Raw genomic sequence first — 23,139 nt, forward strand, 5'->3', positions numbered from 1 at the left:
CCAAGAGCCTTAAATATATCACGGGAGCCAGAGAAGGTTGTGAGTAGGGCCAGCTGCTCTGTCAGTTTTTTGTTTTAAGAAAATCATCTCTAAAGTTGGTGTGGTGTATGGATTGAAGAGTGAACACTGGAGACAGGAAGAACTATGAGGAGGCAAGAGTCCCTAAGTCTCTAGGTCCATAGATACGCATGTCTGTGTGTTTGTATGTCTTTATATATGTGTCACTTAATGCATGTGTACATGTGTTTGCCTATGTGTGCCTTCATGCTCCTAGGTCTTTGCTTCTGGATCACCCCTGGCCTCTGGGTATCCCAAACTCAGGTCTCCTGGTTCTGGGGTTCAGGGGCCATCACAGGACATAGGCAAGGTAGGGTCGGCCCAGCAGCTGTTGTACGTGAGAGCGGTTCACTAGCCAGCAGGAAGACCAGCGGGGCAGCAACCTTGGAGAATCCTTTAGCAGCTTCTTGCCTAGAACCACAGGCACATCTGGGCCTTGGCGCCTCCGCAGGAATGGCCCTGTAGACCCTGCCACCAGTTGGATGTCTGCGTGCTGGAACTGCCCTGAGGGAGAAAGATGCAGAACCAGTCAGGGCACTGGCCTGAGTCCCCACTGAGAACTCTGAAAAGACCCTAAAGCAGGAAATCTAGAAGGAAAAGAGAGAGGGATGAGGGGAAGCAAAGGCCTGGAGGAGGGAAGAGGCTGGGTGTTGTGGGAAATGAGCAGCCAAATGGGACAGGAGTGTATTATGGAAGAAGTGTATCAAGGCAGCAGAAGGGGAATAGTCAGGCTTTGAGGCAGACAGGGCAGATTGGAGGGAAGGACAGGAGAGGAGTGGGAGGAAGTAAGAATATATCAACCCAGCATCACTGCCCAAACTCTTCGGTGTGGGCCTCTGCTCAGGTTCTGGAATGTTTTCTGACCTACAGTCTGACTTCCTGCAGCCCCCTTCACAGAAATCCCAGAAGGATCTTTGTTACACCCATTTCTGACTGTATCTTTCTCCTGCTTATAACTTTGTATAGTTCCCCACTGTCTTCAGGATAAATTCAAACTCCTCATCCGGGCATTCTACTCTGACCACTCAGGCTCCATTTCTTCTAGCCTCCATTGCTTTCCTCTACCACTTTTGGTCAGCCTTTTGGACTGTGGGTCTCTCTCCTCCAGGGGATTTTTCTTTGTCTCTAAGGCTGGTCAAGGTGCCCAACCTTGGGTTCCTCCGGTGCCTTGGCTGCTTTATATCTAGTACTGATAGATCCTGAGATCACAATCCAGGTCTGGGTCTGTATTCTCCCAAGGGTAGACGTTGGCTCTATTTTTCTTTGTAGTTGAAGGGCAGGGAGGGCAGAATCTCTCTTGGGACTGGTGCTCCCTGGCCCTTCTCAGCCTCAGCAAACACTTACCCAGCAGGCCACGCGCCAAGGTGCTGAGGCCTGAGCCATTGACCACATAGAACCCCAGATGGGGTAGTTGCAGGCTGCTGGGGTGCCTGTAGCGGTGCCGGAGGATTAGGAACTCGAGGTGGTGCCCAATGCGGAGGGTGAAGCGGGCTGCAGCAGCCACATGGAGCTCTAGGTGGGACCTCCTCAGCAGGGCAGGCTGGTCCCAGGACAGAAGCAAGGTACCCTCGCCTTGCACAGATATGGAATTGCGAGTGATGTTGATAGTGTAGGCCCGGGGTTTGTCTGTGGTGACTGTGATGGTCTGAAAGTAGGTGCGGATCTGGTCCCTGTGGCCTGGCCTTGGTGGTGCCCCAAGCAGCTGTCCATGCACATGCAGCCCTGGAGAGAGAAGAGGCCGTGCCTGGATCATGGTCTTTCACATAGTCATTTATTTGGTCACCCACAGCACAGACAAGGCCCAGGGTGCTGATTTGTGGTTAGAGAGCTAGCTCCTGGCGAAAGTGCTTCTACCGCAGCCCGTCCTGCTGCTCTTTCTTGTGCAATGTATGGACATAATTGTAGCTTGCACATGTTCACCCCAGTGGGGCTGTTTTGCAAGCATGTGATTGTTTCTGAGTGTGTATATTTATATGTCTGATTATGTTTACATGGTTATCTCTGGGCCTACCAGTACATCTGTACATATTTGGGGAAGGTGCTATGTTAGAGTGTCTATTTGTTGTTGTTGTATGTTTATGTGTGTTTCTGGATATGTTAGTGCTATGTCTTGGTGAATAGTTTATATTGTGTGTTTCTGGTTGTGTGTTGTGTAGAGACTGATGTGTATCTGGGTGTGTCATGGTGAGTATTTGTGTGCATTGGTGTGTTTTGTCTGTCTAGAGTAGCAGAGTATGTGTGTCTGTGAGTGTTGAATTCCTCGGGTATCAGTACATGTATGTGTGAGTGTGCTGACGTTTGTGTCAATGTGTATATCTGAGCATATATTTTATGACAATGTGGATCTGGGTACATAGTTATATGGTATTGTGTGTGGGTATGGAGGTTATCGAAATATGTGTCTGGCTTTATATTTGTGTGACTTTACTGTGTGCCCTAGTGTGTGTATATACACATATGTGAGTGTGTTGATATTAGAGTATATTTATGTGTGTTTTCATGTGTCTGGGTGTTTACTTGTGCTGTGTTTGTGAGGATTAGTCCACAGATGTCTGTGGGTGTTGACATGAGTATATCTGACTACTACGGTATTATACAGAGTGGAGTCCTTGGGGCTCTCACCAGCCTTTGGGTCATCTATGAGCTGTAGCAGGTCCCCTGGGCGCCCATCCAGTGTGAAGCATATTCTCTCTTCAGAGCGTGGGATGTGGACCACAAAGTGGGGGTCACCATCCACTGCAAGGCAGGAGACAACATTCTGAGGTTATGGCCTTAGAAGTAATGGGTGGGGGGAGAGGATAAGGGAGAGGAGGGGAATGTAGGAGGCCATGTCTATTTCCCAAGAGAAAGCCCAGCCCCATTTTCAGTGCACAAGCTGTCCTATACTCGCACAGTACAGTGACAGTGGCTGGCTTACCTGAGGATGAGAAGGTGAAGATGCTTGGTAACATGCCTGCAAAGGAGAGAAGGACTGTGTTGGTAATAGACTGATCTATCACATTTCTAGGAACTCTGGAACACTCTAGCCTCTCAGTCATCTCTTCCCAGATACGGGTCAAATTCCTGAGTTCACATTTAAGTCTTTTCTGGAATCTAGCTCCTGTCTAGCTCTCCACTCTTCTCTTTATGCTCCAGCCCAACTGAACTATTGTTATGCATGCCCTGCCTTCTCTTGCTAGCAACCCATTGCTTTTGTTTTGCTCCCCCTGGAATGTTTTCTTTTCCTTAGCTACCAAGGACCCATTTCTAGTTATCTTTCCTAGCCAACTCAAATGCTATTTTTCTCTTATGCTCTGCTTGCTAGGTAGAATCCTAACATGGCACCCAAGATTCCCCAGTTTACACATCCTGTGAAATCTCCAGGACTGAGATATCACTCCCATAAATAGGTTATGTTATGTGGTTCAGTTGACCTTAAAATAGGAAGATTATCCAGATGGGCCTAACCTAATCAGATGAGCCATTTAAATATGGGTCAGAGAAGTCAGAGAGATTTGAAGTATGAGAAGATTTTTGATGTGAGATTCTTCATGGCTGTCTTTAAAGATGGAGGGGGCCATGTGGCTAGGAATGCAGAAGAGCTCTAGGACATGAAAGTGGTCCAGGTGGCCTCTAGAAGCTAAGAGTGACTTCCAATCAACAGCCACCAAGCAAACAGGGATCCCAGGCCTACAAACATTTTGCCAACAACCTGAATGCACTTGGAAGATGAGAACTTAATCTGATAGACACCTTTATTTCAATTTTTGAGACCCTAAGCAGAGAATCCAATTAACCTGTGCCAAGGCTTCTAACATACAAAACTGTGAGATAATTAAAGGGTGTTGCTTGAAGTTATTAAGTTTGTGGTCATTTGTTAAGCAGCAATGAAACATGAATGCATTGCCTTTCCTCTGAACTCACACAATTCCTATGAGAATGCTAACTGAATGGAAACGAAAGCTTAGGGATCTTTGTCGGTGGAGTTCCTTGTTCACCTTTGGCTAGCCCTGCAGAGCTCCCCTGAGATTCCATGATGTCTCCAGCTTCTCCCAGGATCTCTTCAGAATTGCCTTCCCAATGTGGATTTCCTGCCAAGTGCAAAAGAAATGGAAGAAATCTTTCACACTCTCAAGGCAATGATACTCTGAACCTACCACAGGGCACACTTGCTTTCTGACTAGGAGTGTCCTCGTTGGCTTTCCAATTTGACTGGCATATTGTCAAGACTAGGACCTTATGCTCTCCACAACAACGCAGTCTTTCAAGCTCATTTATGCTCAAAATTCTCCCTCATATCACTCTTCATTCATTCAGGCACTGTTTAGGCATCAGGGGTATAGTGGTGAATGAAGTAGTCATGATTTTTGACCTGATGTTCATATTTTAATCAGGGAGGCAGACATGAATGAAATCATAATTATCAATGGTGATATCCTATATAAAAAAGAGCTAATATGCTAATTAGACCAAACAGCTGAATGACTGTACAGAAGGTCCCAGACAAAGCTGGGGCTGTGAGGGCCGGCCAAGGCTGTGAGGACCAAGCCTCTTGCACAAATTTTGTGCATCGGGCCTCTAGTATACTATAACAAATCATAGAATGATTGGGGGAGTTAACAGATACTTGACATAGTCTGGGATGGTGAGATGGGTGGAAAGGACCAAAGTCATGAACTGGAGTGTGAGTAGCAACAGAAAAGATGAGGGTGGTAGGAAGGGGACAGGGCAAGACAGGTCAGAGAGATTACCAAGCAGAAGGAACAGCTTGAAAGAGGTCCCTGAGTGGAGGTGGAAGTGGGAGCAGGGGCCATTGGAGGACCTGAGAGGAGGCCAGTGGGGCTAGAGTTCAGAGAGTGAGTGGGAGAAGGTGAGGTCAGAGAGCTATGGGGTAGAGAGAAGGTCATAAATAGGACTTTGGGCTTCATTCTAGGTGTGAAGAGAAAATCTTAGTGGGTGAACTAGGGGAAGAGAAATGAAGTAATGTGTTAAAAGATCTGTTTGGCTGCTGTGGGAGAATGTCTAAATGTTTCTCTAAAGAGAGCAGGGAGGTCAGTGAGGAGGCTGGAACAGTTGTTGAGGTGAGACACAATGGTATTCTGTCCTACAGTAGTGATAGTTGGGGTAGTGAAAAGTGGGTGCATTGGCAAATATATTAGAGGTAACATTGTCAGTAATTGAAGATGGACGAGATGTTGGGAGGGGGTGGTGGTGAGGGAGAGGAGCATGTCAAAGATGTCATGCCCAAATTTGTGTCCCTGTGACTTACTGCCACCCCCAAGTGATTCTAATCCTGCCCTATAAGGTCACCTAGGAAATGTCACTCCTCTCAAGAAAGAATAGTGAAGCACATTTAGTCTGGGACCAGATTATGTAAATTCAAATCTCTTACTATCAGTGTGACATGGAGCAAGTTACTTCACCTCTCTGTGCTTCAGTTTCCACAGTTATAAAATGCAGATACAAAGAATTTATTGTGAGGATTAAATGAGGGATTAAAGTTGAGCAGTAGCTGCACCTAGAAAGAGCTCAAAATGTTAATTAAGTGTTATTATTTCACAGTTTTGGGGAAATTTAAAGATAATTGTCATCATCTTCCCTAATTTTTATACCCCTTTCATTAAACAGTGCTGTTCACAGAACACAAAAGAACCAATCAGACCTCACTCCTTGCCCAGTGATGCTCCCATTTATAATCCCACACCCCTCCCCTACTTGGAAAGCAAGAGCCGTTGTTTTTTCCAACAAAGCAAATGTCAAAGCTCCAGCTTGGCCAGGTTGTTTCTGTTTATCCTCCCCAGTTTTAACATCCTTTCTCTCCCAGGGCCTCATTCTGTGCTTATTGTACTGAGGCCCAGAGAAGCTAAGTAGCTGGTTCAAAGTTTCAAAACAAGCAAGCAGCTGTAGTATCACTGAAATCTGCACAAGTCTTGCACACTCCTAATTCCTGGTGCTCTTCCTTCAGACCTCCCTCCCATGTCTTGCCCTCTTGCCCATGATACTCACCATTTTTGTCAGGAGTGAGGAAGGTATAGAAAGCCGGTGGGTTCAAGGACTCCACAAACTTGGACTCCACCATTGACTCAGACAATAGCTCTAATTCTTCGGGCACAATGAGCAGGCTGACTGCCTCAGGGAGGGTGCTAGAAGGCAGCAGGACTGGCAGGTTTGGGGAGCTGCCTTCTGGCATAGGCCTGGAGCTGTTGGGTAGACTCATTGTTGTGACTCCTGACACAGATGGTCCCAGAATTTCTCCTGTGCTTTGGGGCCCTGACAGCAGGTCATGCTGATGCCAGAGCCTTCCAGGGGTCAGCAGAGAGGGCAGTGTGGGATGAAAGGGAGTAGGGATGGGTTCTCCAAGGACAGGAGTGGTTGTGTTACTGCTGGGACTTGTAGGATTTGAGATTGTGCTTGGGACTGTGCTTAGGCTCCGAGGAGGTGGGGGCCTGGGTCTGACAGGCCTGGAGGGTAATGGGGTTTTGGGCTTATTGGGGATTGGTGTCTTAGGTTTAGAAAGTGATAAGCTTGGGGAAGTTTGATGAGGTGGGACACTAGGTTTAAGAGGTGATGGGACTTTAGATGTCTTGGGTAAGAGGATCCCAGGTCTAGGGTGTGACAGGTTGCTTAGGGTCTTCGGAACAGAAACCCTTGGTCTGGTGTGTGGTGGGTTTTTGGGGATCTGAAGTGTGGAGACTCCAGGCCTGGGCCGTGGCAGATTTTTGGGAAACTGTGATGTGTGTACCCTAGGCTGGGGATGTGAGGTGGCATCCAGTTTAGGTTGTGATGGAGCACTAGGTTTGGAATGCAATGAAGTGAAATGTTTCATAGTGCCAACTTTGGACTGGAATGGGGTGCCAGGATTCATAGGTGGGACTTGTGTCTCAGAAATTATGGGTAATAGGGTCCCAGGATTCTGGTGAGGTGGAGTGCTGGGCTTCATAAGCACAAAGGCATCAGAATTTGAGGGCACAAGGGCAGCAGGTTTTGTCCTGAGAGTTGGCTGAGTCAAAGTGCCAGAATCGTGTTGTGCTGGAATTTTGGGCCTTGGGTGTGCTGGGGTGGGTACAGTGCTAGGGCTCTGACCCAGGGGCTCCAAATCTCTGGAACTGTCTGTCTTCTTGGTAGAGGCAGTAGTTGAGGATAAGTAAAACTTTGAGTTTACAAGCCTTGATTTGGGAGAGATCTTGGGCACCAAGGTTGGCCGGGCTGTGCCTGCCCCTAGGCCATGCCTGCTGGCGGAAGAGGGCATGATAGTTCCTGGCCCAGCTGTGGTGGAAGTCTGTCTCCTGGCCTTCTCACTGGCCTCGTTGGGCTGCACCATCACCAATGAAGTCAGAGGTGTGACGAAGTTGTATTCAAGGGACAGGTTGAGGACTTTGGCAGCCAACAGGTGGCGAGTGCTGGTGTCTCGGGCTCGGAAACGTGCCTCCAGCAGTTCTCCAATGGTGACATAGGCCCAGAGGCGGCGGATGAAGTGGGCTACATTGCGGGCTGGTTCATCTGGGCAACCAAAGGCCTTCTGGCTGCTGTTGGTGGCCACTTCACTGTGGCGGGCCACAAGAAGCTGACCTTTGGGGCCACGGGCTGCCAGGTGGATGCCCAGTTCCTGCTCACCTGGCTGCACCAGGCCTGCCACCACCAGCTCTGAGCCACCAAAGTAGTTGGGGAAAAGAGCCCAAGGGGAGGTCCCAACCAAGCCGCCCAGGTAGTCCAGACGCACATCTGCCAGCAGAGGCATGGAGATCTCCTCATAGAGGCCCTGCAGTTGTAGGGCTGCATCGGTGTCTTCGTATATGCGCCGGGCTGCTCCTCGATTCTCCAGGGACAGGCGACGTAGCAGTGGGAAGTCAGCATCATCCCCAAAGGCCAAGCTGAAAAGGGCCACCCTGTTGTCCAGTGCCTGGCGGACATTGGAGAGGATCACACTGGGAGTCGTCACGCCAGCGGTGGGCTCCCCGTCTGTCAGGAAGATGATGAGAGGGATCCTCCCCACACTGGAGCCCCTCCCAGGCTCCTGGTTGCTATGGTTCAGCACTGAAGCAGCTGCCAGCAGAGCAGTGTTGATGTCCGTCCCTAATTGGGGAGCAGACCGTGAGACCATCTTTTCTAGTTACTGTACTTCTACCCCTATTGTAGACACACTAGACACCTCACCAATCTCCCAGTCATATCACCTGATCTTTGCTCAAACTCTTTCTACTGTTTATCCTTCCCAACTCCTTACCTCTGCATAGGCTTCCTGAGAGTTGACAGTGGAGTCTGCCTGTCCTTGGCTTTTCTCACTCCCTATCTGAGACTGTGCTTTGCCTGTTTCTAGGAGGGAATGTTTCATTCTCTAGTCAGATTGGCAGCTCCTCAAGGACAGTACCCCACAATTCCAGGGCAAGAAAGGGCCGAATTGATAGGAATTGATGGTGGGTGGGGAAACTTCAGTAATTGTTTGAGAAACAATTGATCAAAAGCCAGAATCAGGGCAGCAACTTACTCGAAGGCTTGGAAATAAATATCTAGATTATTGATTTTTTTTTAAAAAAAAGTCTTAGCCCTAACCTGTTTGGCTCAGTGGAGAGAGCATCAGTCTGCAGACTCAGGGGTCCCAGGTTCGATTCCGGTCAAAGGCCTATACCTTGGTTGCGGACACATCCCCAGTAGGGAGTGTGCAGGAGGCAGCTGAATGATGTTTCTCTCTCATCGATGTTTCTAACTTTCTATCCCTCTCCCTTCCTCTGTAAAAAATCAATAAAATATATTTTTTAAAAAGTCTTAGCAAATTCTTCTATGTGCTTTAAAGAATAGGAAACTTAAATCCAAAGGGGGAATATGCCCTAAAACACATGGAGAATCAACTGTGCTATTTCCACTAGGTCATAGGCACATATTTGTGTAAAATGTAATCATGATATTCATGGCACTGTGAGAGGTGAGGTGGATGGGGGAATGAAGGGAACATTTTAAGAATTTCCCACATCACCACAGCCTGCCCATTGGGGTGGGTAGGTCTAATACTTACAACCATCAGCTTCCATGTGGCCCAGGTACTCCTTGGCACTGTGTACATTCTGGATGGTGGCCTGGATGGAGCCTCCAGTTTTCCAGACACTAACCGTGTCAGAAAAGGAGATGATGTTGAAGTAGTCGTTGGCCCGCAGGTCACCAAGAATCACATTCATGGCCTTTTTAGTCTGTGGGACATGGACAAAGTGAAGGAAATGAACCAATACTTGAGGTCTTACTCACATTTGAAAAGCTCTTTGTGTATAGGGTACTAAGATTTAGGACTCTCTGATCCCAACACCCTGTGGGTATAGGATTCTCAGGTCAAAATGCTCTGTAGGCTCTATGGCCCAAAGCCCAGAACGACACTGTCCAGTGGAAGCTTCTAGCCACACGGAGTCTTACAATGTAAATGTAAGTTTGTTAAAACCAAAGAAAAAGTTTATAATTCTGTTTTTTCACTTGAAGTGGCCTGTGGTTACTGTACTGGAAACTTCAGAACTTTCAAACATTTCTATCATTGAAAAGGTTCTATTGGACAGTGGTGGTCTGGAAGGTTCAAGCTCTATGCTTCCAGAGACTTAGGATTCATGTGTTCTATAGTTATGGGACCCCATGACCCAGAATTCAATGATTCCAGGGCCCTGAAGTTTAAGCTTTATGATGCTAGGTCTTTATAGCTGTCTTTCAATGACCTTGCAATGTTTGATTCTATTTCATCTAATCTGTTCTTCTACCTCACCCTCTGTTTCTTCCAGTCTGGTCTTTACCAGCCCCAAATTCTATTTTGTCTCTCACAACTGTTGCTCTTGTTGTGTCCTTTAGATAGCAGACCTTTCCACTTTCCCTTTACTTATCCATATTTTTACTGTTCCTTCAGTTGCTCCTTCTCTGGGCAGCCCTTCTTTGAATGCTTACTCTGACCCATGCCATTCCCACCCCAGACATTATTCTTCCCAGACTGTTTACTGACTGTCTTATGTGGAATATTTTCATTCTCCATCCAGATATTGAGCCCTCTGAGGACAAGGCTTAGAATACATCTTCCTCCTGGTTCCCTTCTCATGGCACTACATAGCAGAGGGCTAGGCACATAGGAACTGGGAACTGTGTTTCTAACTGGCTCTGAAGTCTATGGTGGGTTCAGTAAATAGGACATGTGGGTTCTAGTATTAGGTACCATTTATAGGATACTTCTATGTTCAAGGAACTATGAAAAATGCTTTAGGTGCATTAGCTCATTTCATCCTCACAGCAACACAATGAAGAAGATACTAATATTATCCTCATTTTACAAGTGATGACAATGAGGCTCAGTGAACAGAGAAAACAGGTTCAAGTCTATAGGCAGTTCAGTAAATAGGGGATGTGGGGTCTTATATTGCTGGACAGGGTCGGTGAGCCACAGTTCCCAATCAGCGACACAATCATGAGGGTAAGCAACAGCTACTCTACAGTATTTTTTTGTTGTTGATATTGTGTGTTGTGCTTTCACAGCCCATCGTGTCACAAAAGGTCACTCTATGTCATCTGTTTCTGGTGAGAAGAAGATGAGGAAGGCAATTACTCTTGAGATGAAACTCAAGATAATTGCCCAAGTGTAGGCTCATGTAAGCCCTTTGAGCACATTTAACGCAGGCTATGATGTTTGGTAGGTTAGTTGTATTAAGCATGTTGACATGATATTTTCAACGTATGATGGGTTTATTGGATACATAACCCCATCATGTACCTTGTAGCAGAGTAGTCCCAATTATTCCCTCCTGTCCCTTATGACATTGCTATCATTAATTTCACTTATCAGTAAGCTATATTCCCTGAATACATGATTGCTACTATTCTTTTGAACTACCTGTTTTCTGTTAGATAAATTAAAAATAAAATATTTGATGTTACCTTCATTTATTCCTTCTCTAAATCTTTCTCTTTTTTTAATGTTGACCCAAGTGTCTCAGATATACTATTTTTCTTCTCTCTGAAGAATTTCTTTAAACATTTACCTGTTTGAGGCAGGTCTGTTAGCAACAATTCCCTCAACTTTGGCCTGGTTGATAAAGCATTTCTTTCACTTTGGATGGACAATGAGGCTGTACACAGAATTCTAGGCTAGCTTGTCCCCCCCCCCCCCCCACTTTTAAGACTTTAAACCTTTTACTCCACTTTTTTTTTTTTTTTGCTTGCGTAGTTTCTCAAGAGAAATCTGATGTAATTCTTATCCCTGTTCCTCCATAAGTAAAGTGTTATTTCCTATGAGCTTTTTAAAGGATTTTCTTTTTGTCTTTGATTTTCTGAAGTTTGAATAGGATGTGCCTATCTGTGGATTATTTGGTATTTCCTGTTTAGTGTTCTTTGACCTTCCTGGACCTATGATTTGATGGTTGGCATTTATTTTGGAAAATTTATATCTATTCATTCCTTCAACTGTTTCTTCTGTTACTTCTCTCTTTATTCTCCTTCTGTTACTCTAATTACAATATATGTTACACTTTTGTAATTGTATGCAGTTATTGAATATTCTGTAGGTTTTTTTTGCTTTGCTTTTCAGGTTGGGAAGTTTCTATTGCCATATCTTCAAGCTCATAGATTCCATGTTCAGGCTCCTAATAAGCCCACCAAAGACATTCTTCATTCCTGTTACTGTATTTTATATTTCTAACATTTCCTTTTAATTTTCTTAGGACATCTATATTTGTTTACATTGCTCATGTGTTCTTGCATGCTGTCCACTTTCTCCATTAGAGCCCTTAGCATATTGATTAGTTATTTAAAATACTCACTCTGATCATTCCAACACACCAGTCTGGTTCTGATGTTGATTTATCTCTTCAGACTGTGTTTTGTCTTTTAGCATGCCTTCTAAGTTTTTGTTGAAAGCCAGAGATTATGTATCAAGTAAAAGCTACTGAGGTAAATAGGACTTCAATGTCAGGTTTTATGTTTATTATCTAGAAGTGCAATGGCGTTTGCCGATTGCTGCAATTGCAGGTGTCAGAGGCTAACATTTCTTTTAGGGTCCCTATTTTATCTCCTCTGTCTTGTGTATCTCTAGAGATCTTTGCATAAATTATGTGTAGGCTTCCAGTTCTTTAAGCTGAAACCTCCTGTTGCTCTGCAAAATACATGTTGATATAGTGGGAATGTATTGGGGGAGGGGAAGCATTGCATAGTTCTATCATTATGACTCATTCTTTTAGGGCAACTGTGCCCCTGGAATATGACTGTCACATGTTCTCCTTAGCTTAGGAGAAATAGGAAGGCTAGAAAGGTTTGGAATTCGCTGTATCCTTTCCTCTATAATGAAGGCGAAAGGGAGACAATTTTCAATATCTACCTACCCCAAGTTTGGCTACACTTTGGTAAAACAAGTCAGTTAGCCTTAGGTCCCATGGGCTTTGTGGTTCAGAACTTCAAGGTATAAAGGCTATCCTGTCCCAGAACACTTGAACCTTATAACTAGACACCCCGAGTACCATGGTTATAAATACTGCTTCCAGAACATTAAGGATTCAGGCTCTAAAGTCAAAATCTTTTTGGCCAACGGCTCTGTTTCAAGGGTGTTTTGGGAGAAGGGCTACAACATTTAAGTCTAGATGGAACAGGACTGTATGGTTTCTATGCACTACAATGCTAGCATACTGTATTTTTCTGGCGTTGAAGTAAAAAGTAACTAAATTTAAAAGCCTGTGGCCTTGGAAATGTTCAGAGTCTAAAATGACTAAGGTTTTATTTATTGTTTGGCTCAGGTGTCTGACAGCAGCACACTCTAGCTCAGAGACTCTGCAATGCTGGGCCCTTCTGAGTCCAGGAGTTTTGTGGTGCAGGGTCTCAGTGGCTCAGGCCCCACAGCCCAGTGTTTCAACGGCCCTCATATTCTGCGGCTCCAGGTCCACCTGGCTCCTCATAGGTGGCTCCTGATAGCTAAGGTACCAGGAGCCTGAAGTGGGGCCAGGCCTATAAGAGCAAAGGGTGATGGGATGATGGAGCCCCTGGCCCCAGGGACCCCATGTGGCAGCACTCTCTGCTGCTCAGACTTAACAAGAAGAGGTCTGAGAGGTCACCAGGCTGCTCATTACCTGCTTCATCTTGGTACCAAACATGGAGCCGCTCACGTCAATAACGAACACCACGTTTTTCTCAACTGGTGGGAGGCCTCTGGGGGCAAAGTAGTGAATGAAATAGCCATCGTAAATCTGGACAAAGGAAGGAAAGCACAAGAACTGTGAAAGCTGGTTTAAATCAGGCCCCTCTAAGTCTCCTCCATAACGGCCTATCTGCTGCCTAGGCCTTCTCACTGTGTCTGGTTAAAGGGGCTTGTGTGCCATTGTCTCTCCCATGCCCATCTCTCCCAGCAGAACTGTGTCTCTGCTGTTTGGGCTGTGAGCCTGGGAGCTGCCCCAGAGCTGTGCAGACTGGCTTGGGGCCCAGGGCTCCAAGGAGCAGGATCTCTGTAAAATGTGAGTTCCTGTCCATGAGAGCTGGGCTTGCACAGTCTCCAGGGCCCCTAGGGACGTTTTGCCTGGGCTCCAGGAACTGGAACTATTGTTTTAACCTCCCTCTATAGAGTGAGCCTGGGGCCCAGCTCCCCAGCTCCATGGCTGCCAGGGGCTGGGAGTATGCAGGGCCTCCCTCTCCTCCTTCAGCTCCTTTCTGCTGTTGCTGGGCAGAGCAGGAGGGGAGGAGGGAGCAGAGGCTGAGGGAGCTGCTTGTGCAGAGGGGATTGGTTAGACCAGGTGCAGATGCCTGAGGCTGTGGGGGCTGTGATTGGCTGCCACCCCTCCCCCTACTCCCAATCTCCCTCTGCAGGGCCTGGGGGCTGGGACAGCTGAGGGAAGGGGAGGGGGAGCTAGGAGGGCCCCCAGGACCAGTGTCAGCTCAGCCTGGAGGAGTATGGGCTTGCTGAGGGTCTGAGCTGCCCAGCAGCCTGAAGTGGCTATGCACTGGGGTAAACAGCTTCCTCTCCTCACTGCCATGCAGGCACCCTCTGATCACAAGGCTGGGGACACCATGTCCTCTTCTCTCAGGGGACCTCAGAAGACAGGGGAGGACATCTGGGCCTTCCCCCCACCACAGCCTTTGAGTTAATCCCCAAGTACATGTGCAGGCCCTGTGTCCACTTTGCCCCCGGCACCCTACGGCACTTCCCAAAGCCTGGTCCACCACCTGCAACTGCCCCAGCCAAGGGCAGAGGCCAGCTGTCCTCCTCTGTTCCTCCCCTGCCTGGCTAAGCGAGAGCTTCTGGCAAGAGCACACACCCATCTCTCCGGATTCCAACTCACAGGTGGCCCCACACCTCACATCCTAGAAGCCAGAGACAAGGCACAGGTCACCAGCCTCTCGCGCTCACCTCAGCTGGCATGCCCTTCCTCTCTCAGGACATGTCTCCCTCCTTCCTCATGAACGGAATTCAGGACACCAGGCCATGTTCCTTGGACTGCCCCCCTACCCTTGCTCAGGGTTCACATCCCCATATGCCCCTTCTCTCTGCTGAAAGTCCAAAGAATCCAGGCCTGGACCCATGGACTCCCAGGCTATCTCGCACCTGCTCTACCAGTCAGGCCCCTACACTCCAAATTTAGAATAAAAATATTTATGTGTTTTCCATCCACTGAGACAAACCCCCTTGATCCCAATCCCACCCATCTTCAAGCCAGCGTCTCCCCCTGTAGCATGCCATGGGAAAGATTTGGACATTCATAAGGGTCTTCTCCTCTCCATCTCACTCCCCCACCGACCACAGACTGGGTCTCACCTCCACCACACAATGGCTTTATCTCACCAAAGGCAACAATGACCAGCTGGTCTCCAAACTCAGGGAGTATATTTCCATTTTCATCCAACTGCACCTCCCTGATGAATTCACAATGGATTATTTTCTCTGATTTCTTCACAAACCTTTTACCCAGGGATCTGAGATGGGGAACTCTCCTTATTCCCTACCATCTCTGGTCTGTCAGTGTCTTTCTTGGGCTGCATTTCCCCCCTGTCTCTGCAGCAGTGCCTCCCAATATGTGTGAGCCATGGCATCCAGAGAATGGTTATGTCTGTGCAGCACAATGGGGGGAAGTGGTGGGAATTTACAGCTCTGAGCAGATTGTTGGCAGCTGGTGGGTTGGGACCAATAGCTCCTTGGATGGAATCTCGGCCTTAGCAACTGTCATCCTGGATCGGCCTTGTGGCTCTGCACGTTCTCCCTGGGTCACCTGGCTAGCCCTTGGGTTTCCACTGCCCAGGCTCCACTGATGACTTCACAGGTCCTGCTCTTGCCCAAAGCTTTCCACGCCTCCCCCTCTACAGCTGCACACCCACTCGCTATTGGACCTATTCCCTTCGATGTCTGAAGAGGCCTCCAATGGATTCTGCACCAACAATACATTCATCCTCTGCCTCCATCCTTCCCCTGTGCACCTTTGTCATTGAAGGCGGCGTCATCCACATGGCCACTCCAGATGCAACCCCGAGGGTCACTCCTCAGTCCAGCTGTGCCCTCCTTCCCAAACCCAACCAGCCACAAGCTCCTCCTGGTTTCTTGTGCTGGATATCTCAGGTCCAGCCCTGCTCTCCATCCCAAACTCACACAGCCCAACTCAGGGGTTTCTGTCAAGTTTCCCTGCTTCTATCGTGGCCCCTTCCAACTATTGTACATGTCTCGGCAGCTCCTGCTGGATCTGGCCTTTCCAACCAAAATCTCATAATGTCATTCCCTCTCTTGGCTGCCTGGTCCCCTCAAGGCAAATGGCAAGCTCCTTTCCTGCCCCTGCAGCCTTTGAACTTTCGGTCTCAGCTTTTGCCATTTCTTGTGCCCGAAACCTATGGTCTGGGAGTCCAATCCATGTGAAGTTCCCTATGCACCCCTGGAGAGTGCCAGCCCCCTTCTTTGTCTCATGCAAAGCCCCCCTCCCAACTTGGTGCACTTCTTGACATTCTTAAAGACAAAGTTACAACAAGTCCCAAGTTCCAGTAGGACATGATCTCACTCATCTGGGGGAAATGGTGAACAACATAGACTGGTGAACAAGAACAGACCCAGAGACAAGGAGCCATGGGTCAGACTGTTGGACCTCAGAGGGAAGGTGGGGATAAAAGGGAGAGATCAACCAAAGGACTTGTGTGCACACATATGAGCCTAACCAGTGGTCAAGGACAATAGGGGGGTGGCAGCATGAGTGGGGTGGGGGTGGGAGATTGGAATGGGAGGTTGAGAATAAATATGTGATACCTTAATCAATAAATTCAATAAAAAAGTCCCTAGTTAGTCTGAACTTCCTCCAGAGAGCCATCTTCTCTCTTCTCGATGGCTTCCATCAGAACTGGTGTTGTCATTGAGAGAGCATTTCTCAACTTGTGTCAGTATTGATTCTCTGTGCTTCACTCAAAGACAGTGAATAGGATCTGTATGTGGTTCACCTCGGGTTTCCAACATCGGCCAACAGTGGGCCTGACACATATCACCTTCCCAGGGAGTCCTGACTGAATGACTAAAGAGTGAGTTGCTGGCCTTTGAAATTGGGCATAGTTGAGTGGGAAAGGGAGGTGAATTGAGGGTTCTTGGTGAGGGGATGCACACAGTGGATGGGAGTGTGGGTCATGTCATGGAATGCCCAATCCCACTATTGTACCTTTATTTCTACTCCAGGCAATGGGGGAAAAGGTAGAGAATGAAGAAGTAGATAAATACCTTTACCCACACACCATAGAACAGCAGGTCAAGGCCCCTGCTGCCACCTACTGGCAGGGTACCCTCAGCTCCCATTCTGAGAGGGCAACTGACTGTCATTCCCCCTACACAGCAGGCTGGCTGTGCCACCCCCCTGTGCCCCTGCACACACACTGTCTCCTGTCTCTGCATGGACTTTCCATCAGCCTACCTGCCCAGGTGGAGGCGGGCTCTGTTCCTTTTTGCCATGCTAATTGAGGGCCAACCCCTTTAGGAAGGCTTTCTTCAAACCCTTCTCAGTGGTGTCCACACATCGCCCATCCAGGGTTATACACACCAAGACGTGTTATGAATGTGAAGGCTCCATGTATCTGTCCCTTTGAAGAGTAGGACATTCCGGAGGGAGAGTAGCTTCTCTGTCCAAGGCTCCTCTGAGTTCTCAGAGTCAGTGGGGACAGCACTGAGCTAGAGTAGCTCTGCTTGGTGGAGTTGTGCCCACCTAGGAGTTACTGAATAAATGAGTGCATGAGGGGAGGTGTGACCGAAGACTATATTAGCCCGAGGAAGAGAGAGGAATTGTGAGTGGGGTGTGGTCATCAGGGAGGTGGTGTTTCAGCAGGTGGTGTTTTAGGGACAAGGGGGACACTGGCCTGTCGGGAAAGGAGGAGAAGACATCCCCAGGGCAGCAGAGAGGAGAAATGCTCAGACACAGATGAAGGCAGTCCAGGTGCTCGGGGAGAGGTGTGTGGTGTGGTGGGGAGGCAGCGGAGGGTCAGTGAGCACTGGAGGCAGTGAGCTCTGTGGTGGGAAAGGCAGGGGCACCAGCCATCTGAGGCCGCTGTGTCATTGTTCTCACAAAGCCAGGGTCTGGGATCAGTGCTCTGCCCGTTCAGTAGTGCCGGGGACTTCTGGTTATTTGTAGGATTGTGAGAGCTCAGGATTTAAGAGATCCCTGCTTACGAAGATGGCTCTGAGGAGGCAAAAGGAGTTTCTAAAACTTGGAGATAGCCAGAAAGTCCAAGAGAACATGGGAATATCAGAGCTGCAGAAGGTGTGAGAGCCATTGAGTGTGAGAGACCTATGACTGGCCAATAGCTCACTTTCTAAAAGGACTGCTTATGGGGTAGGGATAGGTTAGAGGGGTTGATGGGGGGAAGGGGGACATATGTAATACTTCCAACAATAAATAATTTAAAAATAAATAAATTAAATTAAATAAATGGACTGGTTGAGAGTGGGCTATGGATTGATTTAATTAGAAATGATGCATTTGGAGCTTGATTCAATTTTTAGAGTTCCAGGTCCCCAGTGCTCTGGGGGAGCACGTGTGCCTCCTCACGCGTGAAGTCACGTGTCACACACCTTCCTGATCTGGCCTGCTGGTCCTCACTAATCCCCTGGGAGAAGGAAATGAGTCACTTGTGGAAATCAGGTTATCTCCGGGGCTGTGACTCCAGAGCTCACGCTCTCCCCAACCCCCGGCCCTCACCTGCACGTCGCCAATGATGTCCTCCATGACCACATCATACTGGACCACAAAGTCGGCCATGATGCCCAAGCTGGAGAAGGCAGCCTGGTCCTTCAGGGTGGGGCAGAAGGTGACTCGCACACAGGTCTCTCCCTTCTCAATGCTTGTGGCTGGGGGCGGGCCAGCCTCACCTGTATGGGTGGGGAGGGATGGCATGGAGGGCTCACCAGCAGGAAGCCAAGCCAGGGCACAGCGAAAGGAACAATAGCTGGGGAGGGTGAGAGGGAACCCCTGCACCACCTGCTGCCCTCCTGCCTGCAATGCCATTCCACCTGCCCCAGTGCCACACTCCTTCCTCTGCACATCCCAGAGCCAGCTCTGCCTGCTCTCCTCTGCCAGCAAGCCTGCCCAGCCTGCAGACCCAGCCCTCCCTCAGCTCCCAGGCTCCGGGAGGTGGACCCTCATGCACACCTTTTGTCCTGGCTCATCGCCATCCATCCTGAGGCCTCGTGTCCTGTCCCAGGTAGACCAGCAGCCTGGCTCTCCTGCCAGAGAGGCCTGTGCTGTGTGTTGTGGAGAGAGACAGACGCACAGACAGGCCCTGGGTTTCTCCTGTGCCCCTCACTGCTGTGGGAAACTGCAGTCCATCAGGGTTCTCCTCTGGGATAGCATTTCATGTGTTTTCTGCCCCCGCTGCCCTCTGCCTCTCAGAATCACATGTGTGTGTGAATAGGCTGTTCGCGCCTCATGGAAACAGAGGACTCTCTGGGCCCGGATGTTTGCTGAGCTGGCCATAAGATCAACTCCTCTGGAATTTCAGCCCAAGACAACTGTCCTCTTAGACTGTGTCTGTGCCTCTTCTTTCCAGAAAATGAAAACTTGGGAATTCTGCCACCTGCTCCCCCTTTTCTACTCCAGCTGTCCGGAAGTTGAGGGGCAAACTGAGGCCCCATACTCTCTGAGGCCCCTGCTTACATACATTCCCGACTTCCTTCCTTCCAGAGGTCTTTGTTCTGCCTTTATCCCCACAGGACTGGCTCTACCCTCTGTTTTAACCTTTGAGGAGCAGGGGGAGGGAGCTGCCATTTTTAGCCTGGGGGGTAAGAGGGCAGGCTCCAAGGCTCAGAGGCTGCCTTGGGCCCTGGAAACTCATTCCCACCCTCTCAGCCTCAGTCTCCCCAGGATCGTAGCTCCTGTTTCATAGACGGTGCTTGTGGGGATGAAAAGAGACTTATGTAAAGCATTGGGAGCCATCTTTGCATCTTAGTAATTGCTCAATCATTCTAAGGATTGCCATTTTCATCAAGCCTTCCTTCCTCGCTGCAGGGCTTTGCAGGGAGGAGCTTATCACCTCTCGCCTGGTCCTGGGCCACAGGTGGCATCTCCTTATGGTGCAGGTGGAAACGTGAAGCAGAGCACTCGAGGGATTTGCCTGCGCCCCACCTTAGGGGAAGGTCAGAGCTGGGATTGGAGCCCATGTCTGTGTGTCTGTCTCTCCTCCTGTGCACCACACTGTCGCTCTGGGTTTTCAGGTCACACTAGGCAGGAGCTCCCAGCTGAGGAGCTTGGTGAGGGTGGCCACAGGCCCGGTGATTTCTCTGTGCCTGTCCACTCATCTCTCAGAGGAGGTGGGTGGGCCAGGCCAGTGGTTCTCCCACCTGGGCAGACTGCAAGTTCACCTGCCAACTGGGCAGAAACAGGTTCTTGGGCCCCTCCCCAACCTACTGAATCGAACTCCAGAGGTGGGGTCCCAGAATCTGTATCCCCAACCTGGGGGTTCTGATGTCCCCAGTCTGGCCTTCACACACCCCTAGCTGCAACTTACAGCCAGGCTGGCAGCCAGGACATCTCTGGCTCACAGCGCCTGAGACCACATCCTCAAGGACAGCCTGCAGTGTGTGCTCTCCTCCCACTGCCCTTCCCTTCTCAGCCCTAATCCCACAGCAAAGCAAGATTTGGCTTCCACAACCCTCAGCATTGTTAACACATGATTTCATTGAGCCCACCCAGCTAACCCTCCCCTAATCTGTATTTTTTCATGAGGAAAATCAGAACTCTGGGAAGTGGTTGGACTTGCTCTTTCACATAGCTCACAAGGTTCAGGCCAAGTTTTTAACCCTCAAATCTTTCACTGCTGACATGTCTTCTTCACTTTTTTTCCCCTCCAGTGTGAGTGCAGAGCAGAAGAGGCACTAGAAGGAAGCCCAGGGAGAAGGGGAATTTTCCCATTCAGGGAAGGCCAGTCTCATGGCTGACCCGTAGTTCTGCCCACATACTTGTGTGGGTGTTGGTGCGCAGGCGGCTGGTCCTCAGAGGTGGTACGTGAACATAGCCAATGCCCGTCCTTTCTGACACTGTGACCTCTATACTTAGCCTTGTCACCAATTGGCCAGGCCTCAGGCTCACCACCAGCTGGTATTGGCCCTGGTGCCGCTGCAGCAGTTCCTCATAGGCCAGGGAAAAAGTCACCTCTGTGCCTGCTGCCAGGCTGGTGGAGATTCGGAACTTTTCTGATTCCCGGTCCCTGGGCATGAAAGGGAGGAGGGTGGGAAGGGGATGGGATGTCACGAGGGGGAGGGGAGCTATTAGATGACCTAGTTCTGCCCATCCCCTCCCCAGCCCCAGCAGACCTGACAAGGCTTCTAGTTTTACTAAGTCTCTTGCCCACAGTTAGTCATCCACTCATTAATCTGTCTCTCTCCTTCATTCACCCTACTCAATATTCTTCCTTAGAAAATCTATCAGAGGAATCCTATTATAAGGAAACTCTGGCAGTGAAATTCGGAATCTAGGCTAGAACAATAAGGGGCTAATGATTTGTTTTGCCAAAAGAGTTTTCAATTTACACAGGATGCCTCTTCCCCTTCCCACAGCCCCTCACACCCACCCATCTCCTGTGCTTTAGGCTCAGCTTGTGTCAATTTGCAGTGGTCCAACGTAGCATTTACGTGCTTGGTGAAATTCTTTTGGAAGCTGGGAGGAAACATTGAAGGAACACAATACATTTCTGCCAGCAGAATGGAACTCAGTTAGGAAACAGGATTTGCTTTAGAAAAATCTCACTGGAACACAACCTTACCGGAAGGTGCCAATTCTTAAACAAGCCACATCCTGCTGGCAGGAGGAAAGTGGAAATGGAGAAGTAAACTCCCATTTATTGAGCACCTACCCTTTTACAGGCCAAATGAACTCACGCTATCTTCATGCGTAGAGATCATTGGCCCCACTTTACCAAAGTAGAGACTGAGACCCAGAGAGAACATGTGTAAGCCCCGGGTCATGCAGCTAAGATGTACTTGCCATGCTTCAATTTGGATGGTGCCTTACCTGATGCCTACATGAGCAGCTGTCTTTCCCTGCTGATGGGCTTCCTCATAGATTTTCTTTGCCTGGTGCTTTTCTTTGATTTCTGCAATGTAGACTTTATTGTTGATGGTCCTGATGGAGCAGGAAAGAGGAAGGCCAGAAAGAGACAGGGAAATAAAAATAAATGGTCAGAGACACAGAGAGAAAGAGACAGAAGAAGAAGAAGGAGGAGGAGGAGGAGGAGAAGGAAGAGGAGGAGGAAGAGGAAGAGGAGAAGAAGGAAGAGGAAGAGGAGGAGGAAGAGGAGGAGGAGGAGGAGGGAAAGGAGAAGAAGGGGAAGGAGAAGGAGAAGGAGAAGGAGAAGGAGAAGGATGGAGGATGGAGGATGGAGGATGGAGGATGGAGGATGGAGGATGGGGCAAGAGAAAAGGGGCAGAAGAGTACCATAAAGCCAGAGTGAGAGCAGGAACAAGAGAAAAGAGAAGAGAGGGAGATAAAAGCAGGTTAGGCAGTTATCATTATCTCTACTTGTCATATGGGGAAATAGAAACAGTTAGCATATGATGGGCCTGATGTTAGGACTTTATGTTTCCCAAAGTGTTGAATGAGTTCCATGTTTTGGCACGTAAAATAATTTTAGGTGGGACATAACTGAACATTTTCATTACAGTTGCTATGTTCTTACTGTAATGTGTAGTGAACATATAAGTAGCATGTTGAACCCATGAGCTCATAGATATTGTTGCTTAGAATAAAAATTATATCTAAAGAAAATATATTAAGCACATAATATGATACAGTGGTGCCTCACACAACGAACTTAATTCGTTTCAGGAGCAAGCTTGTTATGCAAAAAGTTTGTTATGTGAAACGCGTTTTCCCATAACAATACATGTTAAAAAAAATAATTCGTTCTGTAGCATAAAATATGCTAAGATGACATAAAAAAAAATATGCTAAGATGACATATTTTTATTTAGATACATCTAAAAACATAATTTTTTTTTTAAAAACACACATTTTTTTAATTTTAAGACAGACTAAGTAGAGTCTACCGAATCTTGCACATCTTCATCCATTTTCTGCTTTTTGGCCGATGGTTTCATGAAAAACCTGTCCAAAGTTCGCTGTGCGAGGCGTTCGTTATGCGAGGCACCACTGTAGGTGGTACACGTGGTAAAAATTGTGAAAGCAGAATGCAAATTCCTGCAAAGGCATCTGGCTCAGAGACTGATGGGATACTAATGGAATTGTTTACCCCTGTTTTTCCCATCGCTCTGAGAAGGTAATAAAGTGTAAAGGACTTCAAAGAAGGGAGAGAGCATTTTTGCTCAAGTCTTCAAGAAAGTGTCCTGAGGATGTGGCCTTGGTGTTGGGCCTGAAAGACGGGGAGGATTTGGATAAATAATCCTCATTGGCCTTGCCTTCTGAGTCTCCATTGCTGGCTCCTTCTCTTCCTCTTTTCCCTTCTTCTCCTTCCCCTTCCCTCCTCTCCCCTTCCCTTTCCTTCTACTCTTCTTTCTACAGTCACTTTCTAGGTGAGTTCACCTAGTCCCGTGGCTTTAAATATCATTTATAGAGAGGTTACTCCTAAATCTATGCATCTCAAGTGTGTACCTATCCCCTGAACTTCAGACCTCTATATCTAGTTGCTCACTTGGTATCTCCACTAGAATGTCCA

General features: G+C 48.2%; 1 protein-coding gene across 1 annotated transcript in view; it reads right to left on the reverse strand.

Annotated features, from left to right (window-relative positions):
- Positions 1 to 349: 349 nt before the first annotated feature.
- ITIH6 (inter-alpha-trypsin inhibitor heavy chain family member 6) overlaps positions 350 to 23,139 on the reverse strand; it is a gene marked incomplete at both ends in the record, with an annotated part of 28,268 nt that continues 5,478 nt past the window's right edge. Inside the window, 11 exons of the mRNA XM_084870946.1 lie at positions 350 to 561; positions 1,402 to 1,779; positions 2,680 to 2,793; positions 2,975 to 3,010; positions 4,035 to 4,127; positions 6,043 to 8,109; positions 9,047 to 9,218; positions 13,104 to 13,220; positions 18,174 to 18,343; positions 20,429 to 20,676; positions 21,480 to 21,590. Coding sequence (XP_084727072.1) covers positions 350 to 561; positions 1,402 to 1,779; positions 2,680 to 2,793; positions 2,975 to 3,010; positions 4,035 to 4,127; positions 6,043 to 8,109; positions 9,047 to 9,218; positions 13,104 to 13,220; positions 18,174 to 18,343; positions 20,429 to 20,676; positions 21,480 to 21,590 — 3,718 coding nt within the window. The remainder of the gene's footprint in view (positions 562 to 1,401; positions 1,780 to 2,679; positions 2,794 to 2,974; positions 3,011 to 4,034; positions 4,128 to 6,042; positions 8,110 to 9,046; positions 9,219 to 13,103; positions 13,221 to 18,173; positions 18,344 to 20,428; positions 20,677 to 21,479; positions 21,591 to 23,139) is intronic.

The sequence above is a fragment of the Pipistrellus hanaki genome (genome assembly GCF_964339955.1).
Source record: "Pipistrellus hanaki genome assembly, chromosome: X".
Lineage (NCBI taxonomy): Eukaryota > Metazoa > Chordata > Mammalia > Chiroptera > Vespertilionidae > Pipistrellus > Pipistrellus hanaki.